At 43.3% G+C, this 15,940-nt stretch overlaps 1 protein-coding gene across 1 annotated transcript in view; it reads left to right on the top strand.

Moving 5' to 3' along the window:
* The window catches only part of LOC134936109 (zinc finger protein 260-like), an 85,407-nt gene extending 71,227 nt beyond the window's left edge, over positions 1-14,180 (top strand). The window contains exon 3 of the mRNA XM_063931021.1: positions 7,939-14,180. Coding sequence (XP_063787091.1) covers positions 8,118-10,514 — 2,397 coding nt within the window. The 5' untranslated portion in view covers positions 7,939-8,117 and the 3' untranslated portion in view covers positions 10,515-14,180. The remainder of the gene's footprint in view (positions 1-7,938) is intronic.
* The last annotated feature ends 1,760 nt before the right edge of the window (positions 14,181-15,940 follow it).

The raw sequence follows: 15,940 nt of genomic DNA, 5'->3' as shown, positions 1-15,940 counted from the left end.
CAAAATGGACGAAGTGGTCGCCTTTCAGCAGGGGGTGGAGGATGAGGTCCATACCCTGAAACAAGAAATGCGCCTAATCCTGGAACACCAGGAGGACCAGGATAATCGGGCGCGCCGGAATAATCTTCGCATCAGGGGGATCCCTGAGGAAGTTGATATGACATCCCTCCCCGGCTTCCTCAAGAAATTGTTTATCCATCTCTCGCCCTCAACGCCGGAAGATCAATTTCTGCTGGATAGGGCCCATAGAGCCCTTCGCCCCCGCTCTCAAGACCAAGCACAACCCAGAGATGTTATCCTACGCTGCCACTACTATTCGGCTAAGGAGGACTTGCTGCGGGAGACTAGAAAGCTTCCCAAGCTGGATTTTCTAGGACATTCCCTACAAATATTTCAGGACATTGCTCCCAGTACACTAATTAAAAGAAAGGAATTCCGTCCTATCACTATGGCTCTGCGGGATAAGGGCATTCGATATAGATGGGGATTCCCCTTCCGCATACTTGTGTGGCACCATAACCGCCTACACTCGGCTAGGGACCTGGCTGAAGCTAAAGACCTCCTTCGCAACCTAGGTGTTACCCCGTCTCTGCCTATGCCCGAATCTCCGCAGCGGATGAATGTGGCTCCCCCCGCAGAATCGCCCGACACTCCGAGACGCTCTCTGAACCGCGACTGGACACGTGTTCAATCAACACGGAAAGCAGCCTCTGTTGGTCGCGTCCCTTGAGGACAGCCCGGCCTAATTGTTATTTTATTTCTCTGTTCTATATTGCTTATTTGTATGTCTATGTCTCCCAGCTATGGCGTTCCCCTACATCCGCCCCAACAGCGTCCCACCCCCCCGCATCCAATACACCGCCATCTAGGTGCGTTAACCTAGGTTGGCCGCTGACATATCGTAGGTTAACTGAGGGGACGGGGGAGTTGGGGAGCAGTTATCTACGTATATATCTCTCCAACTATAGATTCCCAGACTCGGGGCACTGAGCTGAGTGCCCGCCACTTTTGATGTGTCTGACTCGGCCAGGCCGCGTCCCCACAATTGGGTCTTATACCCTTGCCCGGTCGTTGTCACCTGGTGACCCCCTATGGTTTCCCCCTGACCGGCACGTATGGCCAGATGCTGTCTTTTCTGGTCTCCAACCCCCCCTTTTTCCCTGTCTCTCCCATGTTTTGTCCCCCCTGTTTCTACCACTATCTTGGTATCTGTGTTTTTTCTTTTCTTCTGTCCGTCTATACATAAATACCAATCAGATACTGCATACACTTATATTGTTTTTCTCCAGGTTTTTTGTAGAGCTGCGGTGTCTGGAGGGAGGCGATGAAGCGATTCGAGATCCGGTCGGTCATGGCTCTTAAAATCTACTCGCACAACGTTAAAGGTTTGAATAGCCCCTACAAACGCACTAAACTATTCCTCTCCCTTAAACAGGCCAAGGGAGATTTAGTCTTCCTACAGGAAACGCATTTTAAGAAGTCCCTACACCCCGACTTAAAATCCAAAGCTTATCCCCTTGCGTTTCATGCATGCGATGCCACACATAAGAAGAGAGGGGTTTCCATTCTGATAGCTGCTCACCTCACGTTTGAATTGCTGGACAGTCATGCAGATAAAGCAGGTAGATGGCTTATCCTAGTGGGGAAGCTAAACGATAGCCTATGTACCCTAATTAACATTTACGCCCCAAACCAAAACCAAGCTACATTCTTCGGGAGAATAAGTGCACAGCTGACTAGCCTCGGACGAGGAGAAGTCATCATGGCTGGAGATTTTAATGAGGTACTAGATGCCTCCCTGGATAGGTCAAACCCTCCCCGTCCTCGGTCCCCTCACCATCCCCGCCCGACTTTGGCGTCCCTTGCTTTGCTAAACCTTTTGAAAACCCACTTGCTATTCGATTCATTTAGGGTATCTGAACCACTGACCAGAGACTACACCTTTTATTCCTCGGTACACAAAACCTACTCTAGAATTGACATGATCCTACTCAGCCGGGATATATCCTCAAAAATGAAATCTGCCGGCATTCTTCCTATGATATGGTCTGACCATTGCCCGATCACTGCCGAACTCCATTCCATCACCCCACGACCTCCCCCCGTTTCCTGGCGTCTGAATGACTCCATCTTACACAACCAAGAAGTCACCAATCAAATTAAAGACTGCCTGGCCGAATACTTCCTTCTCAACGACTCCCCAGAGATTTCCTCTACTACTCTGTGGGAAGCACACAAAGCTGTCCTCCGAGGCCATCTGATAAGCCAGACGGCTAGGTTTAAAAAATCCCAGAACATTAGTTTCCTCTCCCTCTCTACGAAACTCCAGGCCCTTGAGCGTCAGCATAAACTTTCCCCTACCCTGTCTAATCTAGAGCCCCTACTAGAGGCTAGGAACGCAATGTCACTCTCTCTGTCGGAACGCACGGCGAAGACTCTTCAGAGGCTTAACCAGACCTTTTACGAGAAAGGCGACAAAGCCGACAAAATCCTGGCATCTCGCCTTAAAGCACAAAGATCCCGTAACAATATCTTAGCGGTAAATTCCGAATCTGGTGAACTCACATATGACCCAGGGGGTATAAACAGGGAATTTCGAGATTATTACACCAAGCTATATAACTTAAACCCCAAGGCACCAAACCCCAACCCTCCTGATGCATTAATCTCAGAATTTCTCCGCCGAGCAGACCTCCCCCAACTATCGGTCACTGACTCGGTAGCTCTGAACAGAGACATCACGGAGGAGGAAATAACGGCCGTCCTGAGAAGCCTTAAATCCTCTAAGGCCCCAGGCCCTGATGGCTTTTCGGCCTCATATTACAAAAAATTTGCCCCCCTGTTGGTCCCCCATCTGCGGGTACTATTTAACGCAGTCCTACACGGCGCCCCATTTCCAAGTACCATGCTGGAGGCCAGAGTAATAGTTATACATAAAGAGGGCAGAGACCCAAGAAATTGCGCTAACTATCGCCCCATATCCTTATTGAATCTGGATATTAAAATATATGCAAAGATCTTGGCCACCCGCCTCAACGGTGTGTTATCTGAACTGATACACTATGATCAGGTGGGATTTATCCCAGGACGCCAAGCAAGAGACAACACTAGGAAAGCGATCGACATTATCCACCTATTGAATAACAGGCAAACCCCATCTATTATCCTTTCCTTAGACGCTGAGAAGGCGTTCGATCGTATCTCTTGGCCGTTCCTTTTGCAGACGCTTCAGGCGTACGGGATATCGGAGGAATTTCTCACAGGGGTCTCAGCACTCTATTCCTCTCCGATAGCAAAAGTCCTTACTAATGGGATATTGTCCCCCTCCTTCCCTTTGACTAATGGAACTAGACAGGGATGCCCTCTCTCCCCCCTGGTGTTTGCCATGGTCATCGAACCATTAGCAGCCATGATAAGGAAATCCGGCAGTGTTCGGGGAGTGCAGATGGGCGCACAGGAGTCCAAGATCTCCCTCTTTGCCGACGACGTTCTACTATCTCTAACCCAACCGCAATCTTCCCTACCCGCCCTATACAAGATCATAGAGGAATATGGTTCCCTCTCGGGATATAAAATAAACTATTCTAAATCGGAGGCCATGCTGCTCCACGTCCCTGAAGACCTCAGGCGCTCCCTACAGTCCTCTTTTGACTTGCGTTGGCAGACTAATAAGATCAAATACCTAGGAGTCTATATTACCTCCCACTATAACTCCCTATACTCTGAAAATTTTCCACAAATACTGAGCAAGATCAAATCAGATTTGACAAGATGGAGGACCCACATCATATCCTGGCTGGGTAGGATAATTGCCCTCAAAATGACAGTTATGCCACAACTTCTATATCTTTTTCAGACCCTGCCTGTGAGGGTCCCGGAGAGGGTCCTCAGGGATGCCCAGGCCTCATTTGTGAAGTTTGTCTGGAACGACAAACCTCCACGGATTGCCTTTAATATACTTCGACTTCCTCGCTCTGAGGGAGGCCGAGGTTTCCCCGATATCAAACTCTACTACATGGCTAGTCATCTCAGCCAAATAGTGGCCTCATTTGCACCCCGTGGCTGTATCGCCTGGGTTGATCTTGCCGCAATTTCTATAGGGATGTGTTCACTGGCTTCGCTGTGGGGCCTGGGCAAACCACACCGGCTGGCTCTTAGGGACATCTCTCCTTCCCTTAAGTTCCACCTATCTACCTGGCACAAATCTATTACGAAATACTGCTTATCTTCCCCACTCTCCCCTCTTACACCCCTATGGGACAACCCAGACTTTCCCGCCGGGATCCCCCCTCGTAAGTTTACATCCTGGTTTAATGCCCAGATCCTTGTGGTCCACGACTTATCCATACAAGGCCAATGGATGTCATTAGATGATATCAAATCCAAATTCCCCTCAATGTCCCCTCCCTTCTTTGAATATTTCCAACTCCGACACTTCCTCCTATCCCTGCCACAGGCCGACGCCCAGAGGGACCTTACACCCTTTGAGACTCTATGTCTTGCAAAACCCATAAGCAGAGGCTTAATTTCGCAAATATATACCCTGTTGGTTGGGACCACCTCTGGGCCGCAGACCCGTCATGAGCGGGAGTGGGAGAGGGACTTGGGCCCCCCCCTCCTGATGAAACCTGTTGGGAGGAAGTACGGGAGGGCATTGCTAAAAGTTCATTATCTACCCGACTCAAGGAGACATCCTATAAATTGTATTACCGGTGGTATTATACCCCAGACAAACTATCGCGGATGTTCCCTTCTGCCACCCCGGTATGCTGGAGGGGATGCGGCCTGAGGGGTACTCTCCTCCATATATGGTGGACATGCCCACGTATCGTTAACTACTGGAAGAGAGTGCTCGACATATTGAACTCGTTAGCAGGGATTAAGCTTACACTAGACCCATGGATGTTTCTACTGGCCCGCCCGCATCCGGACCTTGACCCATTATTAAATAAATTATTTTCCCATATATTAGTAGCGGCTAAATCCTTGATAGCCAAAAACTGGAAAACCGCCGCCCCGCCCACAATCCCTGCCCTGAACAATCATATATGGTTCGTAGCCAACATGGAAAAAATCACCTATTACCTGCATGACTGTCCCCACAAATTTGAATTAGTTTGGGGTCCATGGTTAACCGTACGGCCCCTCTCAATATAAGATTCAAACCTGGCCTCTGACCGTGTCTCATCGACCCTCGAGTGGGACACGCTTGGACCCTTCCTCCGGACGCCGCCATGCATTCTTAGTACCTGATTACCCCTGCATTACTACATATTATACAGGTATGCCTATCCCATAAGTAGTGTTTATAACTATAGTGGATAATCCAGCTGTTGTACCCCCACAGGTGCATAGAACGGACTTGTTGTACAATCTCTTCTCTTTTTTCTCTTTCTTTTCTCTCTCTCTGTTCCCCCTCTCCCCCCTCCCGCTACCTGTTGATGTTCCCATTTTCCCCACCTATGCGCTCCTTATATGAGGAGAAAATTTTGCTTAAATGTTTAACTATTCATAAAATAATTGAAAAATGGACACCTTGAAGACTGTTATGTACATTTTATTATGCCACTGTTTTTTTGTTTCTGTGCCATGTATTGTTGATCTTTCAGTCTCTCTTGGTGTGAATAAAGAAAACTGTTTAAAAAAAAAAAATAGTAACTTATCGACGCTAATAGCATACCAAATTATTGCATTTGTGATAAGTTATTGGTATACTGCAGCTAACTGGATACTGCCTAACTGTCATTTCATTCCAATTTGATGACACCATTTTTATTATAATTTGATTTATTTTTATATATTTTTACTTCGCTGTTCAAGCATACAGTGATTACTCCCATTTTGAAAAAACAAAATTCTGACCCTAACTCACTCTCAAACTACCGCCTTATGTCTCAGCTCCCTTGTCTCTCTAAGCTACTTGAGAGACTTGCCTACACTCGAATCACACACTTTCTTAACTCACACAACTTATTGGACCCACTTCAGTCAGGCTTCTATTCCCAACACTCCACTGACTCCACAGCACTGACTAAAGTGGTTAATGATTTGGTCACTACAAAGTCTAAAGGCCATTACTCACTTCTTATTCTTCTAGATCAGGGCTGGCCAAACCAGTCCTCAAGATCTACTAACAGTTCACATTTTCCAGACCACCTAGCTGGTGCTCAGGTGTAGTCATTACTAATTAAGATGTGCTGCATTCATTCCTAACTGACAATTCTATAGATCTCCAGGAGGACTGGAACACATGAACTGTTGGTAGATCTCGAGAACTGGTTTGGCCAGCCCTGTTCTAGATCTATCTGCTACCTTTGACACTGTTGACCACTCTCTTCTCATACAAACACTACAATCCCTAGGTCTTAAAGACACAGCCCTTTCTTTGTTCCTATCCTACCTATCTAATCGCTCCTTCAGTGTTTGCTTCTCTGAATCTACCTCCCCTTCACTACCTCTTTCAGTTGGAGTACCGTAATGCTCAGTCTTAGGTAATCTGCTTTTCTCAATCTATACCTCAACTCTTAGTAAACTAATCAACTCTTTTGGATTTCAGTATCATTTTGTATGCAGATGATACTCAAATCTACCTATCCTCCCCTGATTTGTCTCTATCTGTATTGGGCCGTGTCACTGAATGTATTTCTGCCATTTTATCTTGGATGACATCTCACCACCTCAAACTTAATATTTCAAAAACAGAGTTAATTATATTTCCACTGGCCAATAGTAGGTACCAACCTGATATCTCTATCACTGTTGAAAACTCAACAATCAACCCTACCCCACAAGCTCACTGCCTAGGTGTCCTCCTTGACTTCGATCTGTCCTTTGTTCCCCACATTCAATCTTTCTCAAAATTATGTTACATGCATCTAAAAAAACATATCCAAGATACGACCATACCTTACACAAGACACTGCTAAAACTCTCTAATCCATGCTCTCATCATCTCCCGCATTGATTATTGCAATAGTCTCCTAACTGGTCTTCCCAAAATGAGACAGTCACCACTAAAATCCATTCTAAATGCAGCTGCAAGGCTAATCTTCCTTGCTAGATGTTCATCATCTGCAGATCTAGTCTGTCAGTCCCTCCATTGGTTACCTGTATTCTACCGTATTCAATATAGAATACTTTTACTCGCATACAAAGCCACTAACCAAACTACACCAATGTACATCTCTTCTCTTATTTCACAATATCTCCCAACCCAACCTCTTTGCTCTTCACAAGATCTGCGTCACTCATCCACATTCATTACTTGCTCCCACTCACGATTGCAGGACTTTCTTTGGGTTTGCATCCACTTTGTGGAATGCCCTACCATGCGCAGTAAGACTCTCCTCTAGTATCCAAACCTTCAAGCGTTCACTGAAAACTTACCTCTTCAGTATCAAATTTTAGAACCGCCCTCATCTTTCATAAACTTTCCTGTCAAATTGCATCCACTCTGCACAGTCCACACATGTCTTCACTTGCCCTTCCTCCCGACCCTGGTTCAACAGTGTGACCATATCATACAGCTCACCAAGAACCTTTGCAATCTGGTGGACAACTATGCAATAGACAGCACCCATCCTTGTGTATCCATGCCTATACCCCTATAGATTGTAAGCTTGCAAGCAGGGCCTTCCTACCTCTATGTCTGTTTATTACCCAGTTTTGTTATATCATTCTTATTTCTAATTGTAAAGCGCAACAGAATTTACTGCACTATATAAGAAACTGATAATAATAAAAAATAAATAATATATATTGTATCTGTGGCAGGAGGAAAGTGGTCTCTGTACTGCACATCTGACTGGAAATGGGAGCCCAGCAATTAGGCAACATACATAACGATACATCATGTTCCTTATACAATATAACACTGCAACTGATTTACAAGGGTGATCTTCAGGCTATTAAATAACTATTTTTTTATTTATTTTTTAGAGGTAACTTAAGGAGCTGGAGTCCCACTAAGAATAGAAGAAAAGGCTGCGGAAAGAGACTACGTGGAAAGGCTCCTTGTTTCCTGATCTAGCCAACTAAAGATATAATTTCTTCTTAAGCCTCTGGAGGGTTCAAAAAAAACAATTTTCATTTTCTGGATAGAAGTATATATCTAATACATGATGAGTCTCACAGGAGAGAGACCACATCTGTGTTCTGAGTGTGACAAAAGCTTTTCATGTAAATCACATCTTCTCATACATCAGAGGATTCACACAGGAGAGAAACCATTTACATGTTCTGAATGCAGCAAGTGTTTTTCTCGGAAGTCACTTCTTATTATACATCAGAGTAGTCACACAGGAGAAAAACCATTTACATGTTCTGAATGTAGCAAGTGTTTTTCCCATAAGTCACTTCTTCTTATACATCAGAGGAGTCACACAGAAAAAAAAACATTTACATGTTCTGAATGTAGTAAGTGTTTTTCCCGGATGTCACATCTTGTTATACATCAGAGGAGTCACACAGGAGAGAAACCATTTGAATGTTCTGAATGTAGCAAGTGTTTTTCCCGGAAGTCACTTCTTAATAGACATCAAAGGAGTCACACAGGAGAAAAACCATTTAAATGTTCTGAGTGCAGCAAGTGTTTTTCCCGGAAGTCACTTCTTATGTTACATCAGAGGAGTCACACAGGAGAAAAACCATTTACATGTTCTGAATGTAGCAAGTGTTTTTCCCAGAAGTCATATCTTGTTATGCATCAGAGAGTTCACACAGGAGAGAAACCATTTGAATGTTCTGAATGTAGCAAGTGTTTTTCCCATAAGTCATCTCTTGTTATACATCAGAGGAATCACAAAGGAGAGAAACCATTTCCATGTTCTGAATGTAGCAAGTGTTTTTCCCGGAAGTCACGTCTTGTTATACATCAGAGGAGTCACACCGGAGAGAAACCATTTGAATGTTCTGAATGTAGAAAATGTTTTTACCAGAAGTCACTTCTTATTACACATCAGAGGAGTCACAGAGGAGAGAAACCATTTACATGTTCTGAGTGCAACAAGTATTTTTCCCATAAGTCACTTCTTATTATACATCAGAGGAGTCACACAGGAGAAAAACCATTTACATGTTCTGAATGTAGCAAGTGTTTTTCCCATAAGTCACTTCTTATTCTACATCAGGGGAGTCACACAGGAGAAAAACCATTTACATGTTCTGAATGTAGCAAGTGTTTTTCCCGGAAGTCACTTCTTATTATACATCAGAGGAGTCACACAGGAGAAAAACCATTTACATGTTCTGAATGTAGCAAGTGTTTTTCCCATAAGTCACTTCTTATTCTACATCAGAGGAGTCACACAGGAGAAAAAACATTTACATGTTCTGAATGTAGCAAGTGTTTTTACCAGAAGTCACATCTTAATAGACATCAGAGGAGTCACACAGGAGAAAAAGCATTTAAATGTACTGAGTGCAGCAAGTGTTTTTCCCAGAAGTCACATCTTGTTATGCATCAGAGTAGTCACATAGGAGAAAAACCATTTACATGTTCTGAATGTAGCAAGTGTTTTTCCCGGAAGTCACATCTTGTTAGTCATCAGAGAGTTCACACAGGAGAGAAACCATTTGAATGTTCTGAATGTAGCAAGTGTTTTTCCCAGAAGTCACTTCTTCTCATACATCAGAGGAATCACAGAGGAGAGAAACCATTTCCATGTTCTGAATGTAGCAAGTGTTTTTCCCGGAAGTCGCATCTTGTTAGTCATCAGAGAGTTCACACAGGAGAGAAACCATTTGAATGTTCTGAATGTAGCAAGTGTTTTTCCTATAAATCACATCTTGTTATACATCAGAGGAGTCACACAGGAGAGAAACCATTTACATGTTCTGAATGTAGCAAGTGTTTTTCCCAGAAGTCATATCTTGTTATACATCAGAGGAGTCACACAGGAGAAAAACCATTTGCATGTTCTGAATGTAGCAAGTGTTTTTCCCAGAAGTCATATCTTGTTATACATCAGAGGAGTCACACAGGAGAAAAAGCATTTACATGTTGTGAATGTAGGAAGTGTTTTTCCCAGAAGTCAGAGCTTGTTATGCATCAGAGAGTTCACACAGGAAAGAAACCATTTGAATGTTCTGAATGTAGGAAGTGTTTTTCCCAGAAGTCGTATTTTGTTATACATCAGAGGAGTCACACAGGAGAGAAACCATTTACATGTTCTGAATGTAGCAAGTGTTTTTCCCATAAGTCGTATCTTGTTATACATCAGAGGAGTCACACAGGAGAGAAACCATTTGAATGTACTGAATGTAGAAAGTGTTTTTCCCTGAAGTCGAATCTTGTTAAACATCAGAGGAGTCACACAGGAGAGAAACCATTTACATGTTCTGAATGCAGCAAGTGTTTCTCCGATAAGTCATATCTTGTTATACATCAGAGGAGTCACACAGGAGAGAAACCATTTACATGTTCTGAATGCAGCAAGTGTTTAACTAGTAAGAGAGCACTCAGTAATCACATGCGGAGTCACTCTGAGGGCCTGAATGCAGCTTGTGTATCATAAGTAATGTAACTTATCACAACTGTATGAATGCAATGGAGCCAATATTTATTTTCTGAATGTGATGAGTGTTTTATATAAATTACTCTTGATAAAGACAGGAGAGGTCAGACAAGTGGACCTGGAGGTACTTTTCCCCTTGGAAAAGGTCTCTGTGTTAGGAACTAGAGCTGCAGTATAACAATAGCCAATGACCGTGGGACTGCCATTACTGAGCTCTGTAATATACAGCTGTTCTGCTCATGCAGGTGCTGGGACTAGTACATGAGGGGTAATACAGACCTGATCGCTGCTGTGCATTTTCACCCAACGGGTGTTAAAATCTAAACTGGGCATGCGTATGCACCGCACTGCAGTTTGTGGGTGGCAACTGACCGTTTCAGGGAGTGTCTGGAAAAATGCATGCATGCCCAAACATTTGAAGGGAGGGTTCCTGGCATAAGTTCCGGTCCTGAACAGGCTGAAGTGATCGCAGCAGCTGAGTAAGGCCTGGGCGGAGCAGACACTGCACAAAATCTGCTTGTACAGTTCTGCTACACATACATTTGCACACTTGCACAGCTAAAATACACTTCCCCTATAGGTGGTGACTATCTGATTGCAGCAATACAAAAATCACCTGCTAGCGATCAGGTCTGAATTAGGCCCATAGTTCCAGCAGCTCCTCTCAGTACTGGGATTCCTTCTCTGACCAGCAGGGCTATGAGCACTGGGTATTTCTACAGGAACAATGTATGCTGCTCTGTTTCACCATATGGGTTATATTTACTAAATATCAGTTTTTCAAAGCCACTGATTCTTACTGTCTATGATCGCTGGATGATAAAGGGCAGTAATAATACATGTAAATTCAGGCTTGTTTTTCTATAGCCATTTAAATCCAGCACACAAATGGAGTGAAAATCTGTGGTTTTCAAAAAAACTGTAGTAACTACAGTATACCCGCTACAGGTCTTTCCTCTGGTCTCTTATACCTCCGTATTATTTCTCTAATACCTTTTATATTACTACTATTACTATTCAGTAAAATGGTGCAAGTAAAACACTGGTTGTCTGTATCCCATAGCAACCAAATTATAACACTTTACACATATAGTGGCAGAAGCTCAATTAGCTTAGTGATATCATTCAGGTGCTTGAAAGTGAGGGGTATTTCTAAGCAAGAAAAAAAGCATTTTTTTCCCCCAGCACTCTGAATGATAGCAGTAACTAGATATAAATCCCACACAATATTAGAATTCAGAGATCTCGGTTACATATATTTGCACAAATGTATGAATAAGCCCCAAAGCCACGTCAAGGCCTCTCTGTATATTTGGGGTCCTCTGCTATAGTTAGGTGCAGGGCGTGGCACCCCGTTTTCTTTCTCTAATACCTTTTATATTACTATTTAGTAAAATGATGCAAATAAAACACTGCTCATCTGTATCCCATAGCAACCAAATTATAACAGTTGTTTGTTTGCTGGCACTAGACATCTAATAGCTTATATCTGGTTGCTATGGGTTACAGCACATGCTTGCTTTCCACATCATGTAATTAATAAGTCCTAAGTTGTGCACATTGGGTACCAGGCTAATAGTAAAGTTCCTTCACAATAAAAGAAACTGGTATGACAGTAATAATATACATCAAACTAACCTTTACAGAGGGGGTCATTCAGACCCGTACGCAGCTGTCCATCTCTATGCAGTGGTTGCATTTGGGTGGTCTGCGCACACGAACTGGCCGCAGTGCACATGTGTGACCCTTCTCTTGGCTGCATCCAGGAAGGATGTGGCCGCAAGTTGATTGACAGCAGCTCCCGTTTTTGGGGTGGCAACGCAGTATTGGCGGTGGCCCCAACAGGAGGCATGCTGTGTCCGTTTTCGGTGCAGCTGCATGATGTCACATGCAGCTGCTCCAATTTAAAAAATGTTGGCCGACCGCCTGACAGCGCACTCAGGCTGCGCTGCCAGGGGCCACCCTTAGTTTCATGCATCCGCAATCACAACTACCGGGTAGCCTTGCCCTGTGCTGGGCGGCCCCCAGCATGTGAGGAGATGGACGCAGATCTGGCTTTGAATCAGGTCCATAGTACTCAGTGATGTAACTCAGACAGATCTGTCCTGCATGTAAAGTGAAGGACCACGTAGAAATAATTGGCCGGATGTAATGGCTTGCAGGACGGCTGGAGCTCTGAGATTGGTTTTGCCTTGTAAAAAATGTTCTGCTTTGAAAAAAACATACGAGTTGGGCCGGAGTCTTGGAGCTCCAGCTGTCTCACCAGCCATTACATCCGGCCCCATCTCTGTAATAATCATACATGTTACTAGCAGTTGTCCTCATAACACTCATTGAATAAAATGATTTCATCAATAATAATAATTTCTTACATTCCTCTTCTACATTTTAGAAGATAGACCCAGGAGAGATACTTAGGTGATCATGTAATCTGTCTGTAACTATCTGGCAAACAATATTAAAAACCTCAAAGAATCATCATTAATACTAGAGATGAGCGGATTCGGTTTTACTCTGATTTACTTTGTTTTCAAAACGACATCTTATTGGCTCACGGATGTCACGTGTTTTGGATAGCCAATCAGATGTCGTTTTGAGAACCGAGTAAATCCGAGTAAAACCGAATCCGCTCATCTCTAATTATTACTACTCAGCAAATAGATTATTTATGCCATTTTATAGCTGTTGTGAAATATAAACACAGGGTCTTCCTGCCAATCAGGGATTGCTCTGTAGAAGGAATGATACTTCGTATTCCCTGCTTTGCTGCTGTCTTTCTTTGTCTCCTGTCCTCATGAGGAATAACTTGGAGTAAAACAATCCCCCTGCCGCACAGCTTAGCCAGTGTAGGTGGTTATTCAGTAAGGAGTGTAATCACGATCCTCTGTGCAGTTTCCTGATGGGGAACCGGCACATGTGCAGTACCCTTCTGGGCATGTGCAGAACAGGTCCTGCAATCGCATTGCATTAAGTGAATGAACCAGGCAGAGGCTGAAATTACTACTGCTGAAACTGGCATGTGAGGAGCCACCCAGAAAGGGTAAAAGACGCACACTGATTGCACTGATTTGCTCCCCCATATTAGCATACACTGCTCTCCCAATCCGAGGAAAATGTTTACTCTGTATTAAATAGCAAATTTTCTGAAGTTTTTGGAAATCAGTGTAATTGATAAACTGTCCATTCTCCCATGCAAATGTCCCTTGGGGCAGATTATACAACTGTAGGTTTATTTGGACTTTCTCCTTTTATATGTGTTTTGCTGTATGTACTGTATATCCATACTCGCCCACTTTTGAAAACTAGAATCAGGAATATTACAGTAGGATGTGCAGCTCAAATTGCTCCGTACCACCGAGGGGGCGTGTCATACTCTGCATAAAAGGGCGTGTCTTTGCTTAAATGCTTGTTGCTGTGAGATATTTCTATATAACATTAGTAGCAATATCTTCTGGGAAGTTTTGCAAATATTGAAACTAACATTGTTGTCTGCAATACGGGGTTTCTTGTTTGAAATATATATTCACTGTGGTATTTCTTTTCTTCTCACTCATTGCATATTGTATTTATCATGAATATTGTGCTAAGTTCCAAATGCAAGTTAACCATGTGTGAATTTATCCCTAAATTATGATTTTGGTGTATTAAATGTTATTTTACTGTGAACCTTGTATTGTCTGCATCTTGTAGGCACTACCTATATTTATTGGATGTGCTGTTTTCCATACCATTACAGCATTAACAGAATCATTACTGACACCAGATACTCTAATTAAAGAAATGTGTTTAACTACAGAAAGATTACTAACAATTCTTACCCTAACAGCAGCAGCAGCAGCACACTATGGATGAGTACACACCAGTACAGATAAGAGGACCATGCTGTGTGTGATCATGTGCTGCTGTCTCTCCTGTCAGGGATTCCCACAAGGGAGGATAATGAGAGTTGTCAGCAGTGACTCCTCAGCAGCTACAGCAAATCACTATTTTTGCAATCAAACTCCTTAGTGTCACCCCTGGTATAATCTAAATAATCTGGAAGATTTGACATAAAGCAGGGCAGGAGATTTATGATTGAAGCAGTAGCCTGAGGAAGGTGAGTGCAAAATTGAGTGTTGGAATCTTGAGGTTCCCCTTACAGTAAACTTCCCAGTCACAGGTGAGCAGAGTGCGGCATGTAACAGGTATAGGTACAGGTTGTAATTCCTTCACCGTTCTCCTGATTTGGATGTAAATACCCTCAAATTAAAACAGAAAGTCTGCAGTTATAGCACATCTTGTTTGTTTCATTTCAAATCCATTGTGGTGGTGTATAGAGGCCAAAATATAAGAATTGTCTTTATGTCCCAATATTTATGGACCTGACTGTAGCTGGGTGCAATTTCCTGACAAGATAACGGTCATGTATTGTGAGTTATTTTATCAGTTATTAAATCAGGGAATCAGTAGAGACTAAAGTCCCATATTATGTATGTTTCTTATCAAACCATTCGCTTCCCAGAGCGGTCATCTGCCCAATTCTCCCCCTACTCAGAAAGCAATGGGTCTGTGGTCACTCAGAATGGCCGAGGCTAAGATGGTATCGGGATGATAGGTCAACACTTAATAGGTCAACAGGCCTCTGGTTGCTGGGTTCAAAGGGTCAACATGACAATAGTTAACCTTTTTTGGTGGGTTTTCAGTTTTTTTTTCTACTTTTACTTAATTCACAATCCATGTCACAAATGATTACCTGTAGTAAGCCCATAGCATGGCGAGTGAAATGTTTCTACTAATGTTGGTCACATATGGTTAAACAAAAAAAGAACCCCCCCAAAAAAATAGTCAACATTTTTGTGTCCATCTTTGTACCGGTCAGCATTATATACTGTCTACCTTTAACCTTTTGACTATGTTGACCTTATACCTGTTGACTGTTAAATTAATTACTGTAGATTTTATAATCTACAAGCACTGACACGCTGAAGATGTTGTTTTTTCCACTACTCCCCATTACCTCCCACGAAATGGCCACTTCCTGTCAGTCACTTGCGATTGAATACTCACTGTGAGCGTAATCACAAATAAATTGCGTGGTTGCACTGCAGCAGTGGCATAGCATACAACAAAGGATCAGGCTCACTATCTATGGGATTTCAACATTTGATTTCACATTTTCAAAATCCTCTCCCAGTACATTATCCATTGGATTCCCTGCACTGGGATGTGTGTATATAACTGGTGTGGTCCTCTTCAGGAGAGCTTTTAAATCTCCACGTAAGCCAGAGAAAGCAGACCTTGCTGGGTCTCTTGTCATATATATATATATATATATATATATATATATTACTAGGTGATTCATCGCGCCCTATGGGCGCTCTTCACACCGTCGTAAGGGGCTACGCCCCCTTAACCCTTGCACACCCTTGTGGCGTGGAATATTTTTA

This window comes from Pseudophryne corroboree, chromosome 6 (assembly GCF_028390025.1).
Source record: "Pseudophryne corroboree isolate aPseCor3 chromosome 6, aPseCor3.hap2, whole genome shotgun sequence".
Lineage (NCBI taxonomy): Eukaryota > Metazoa > Chordata > Amphibia > Anura > Myobatrachidae > Pseudophryne > Pseudophryne corroboree.
The sequence above is the reverse complement of the archived record's forward strand: the minus strand, read 5'-3'. Positions and strand labels throughout refer to the sequence as shown.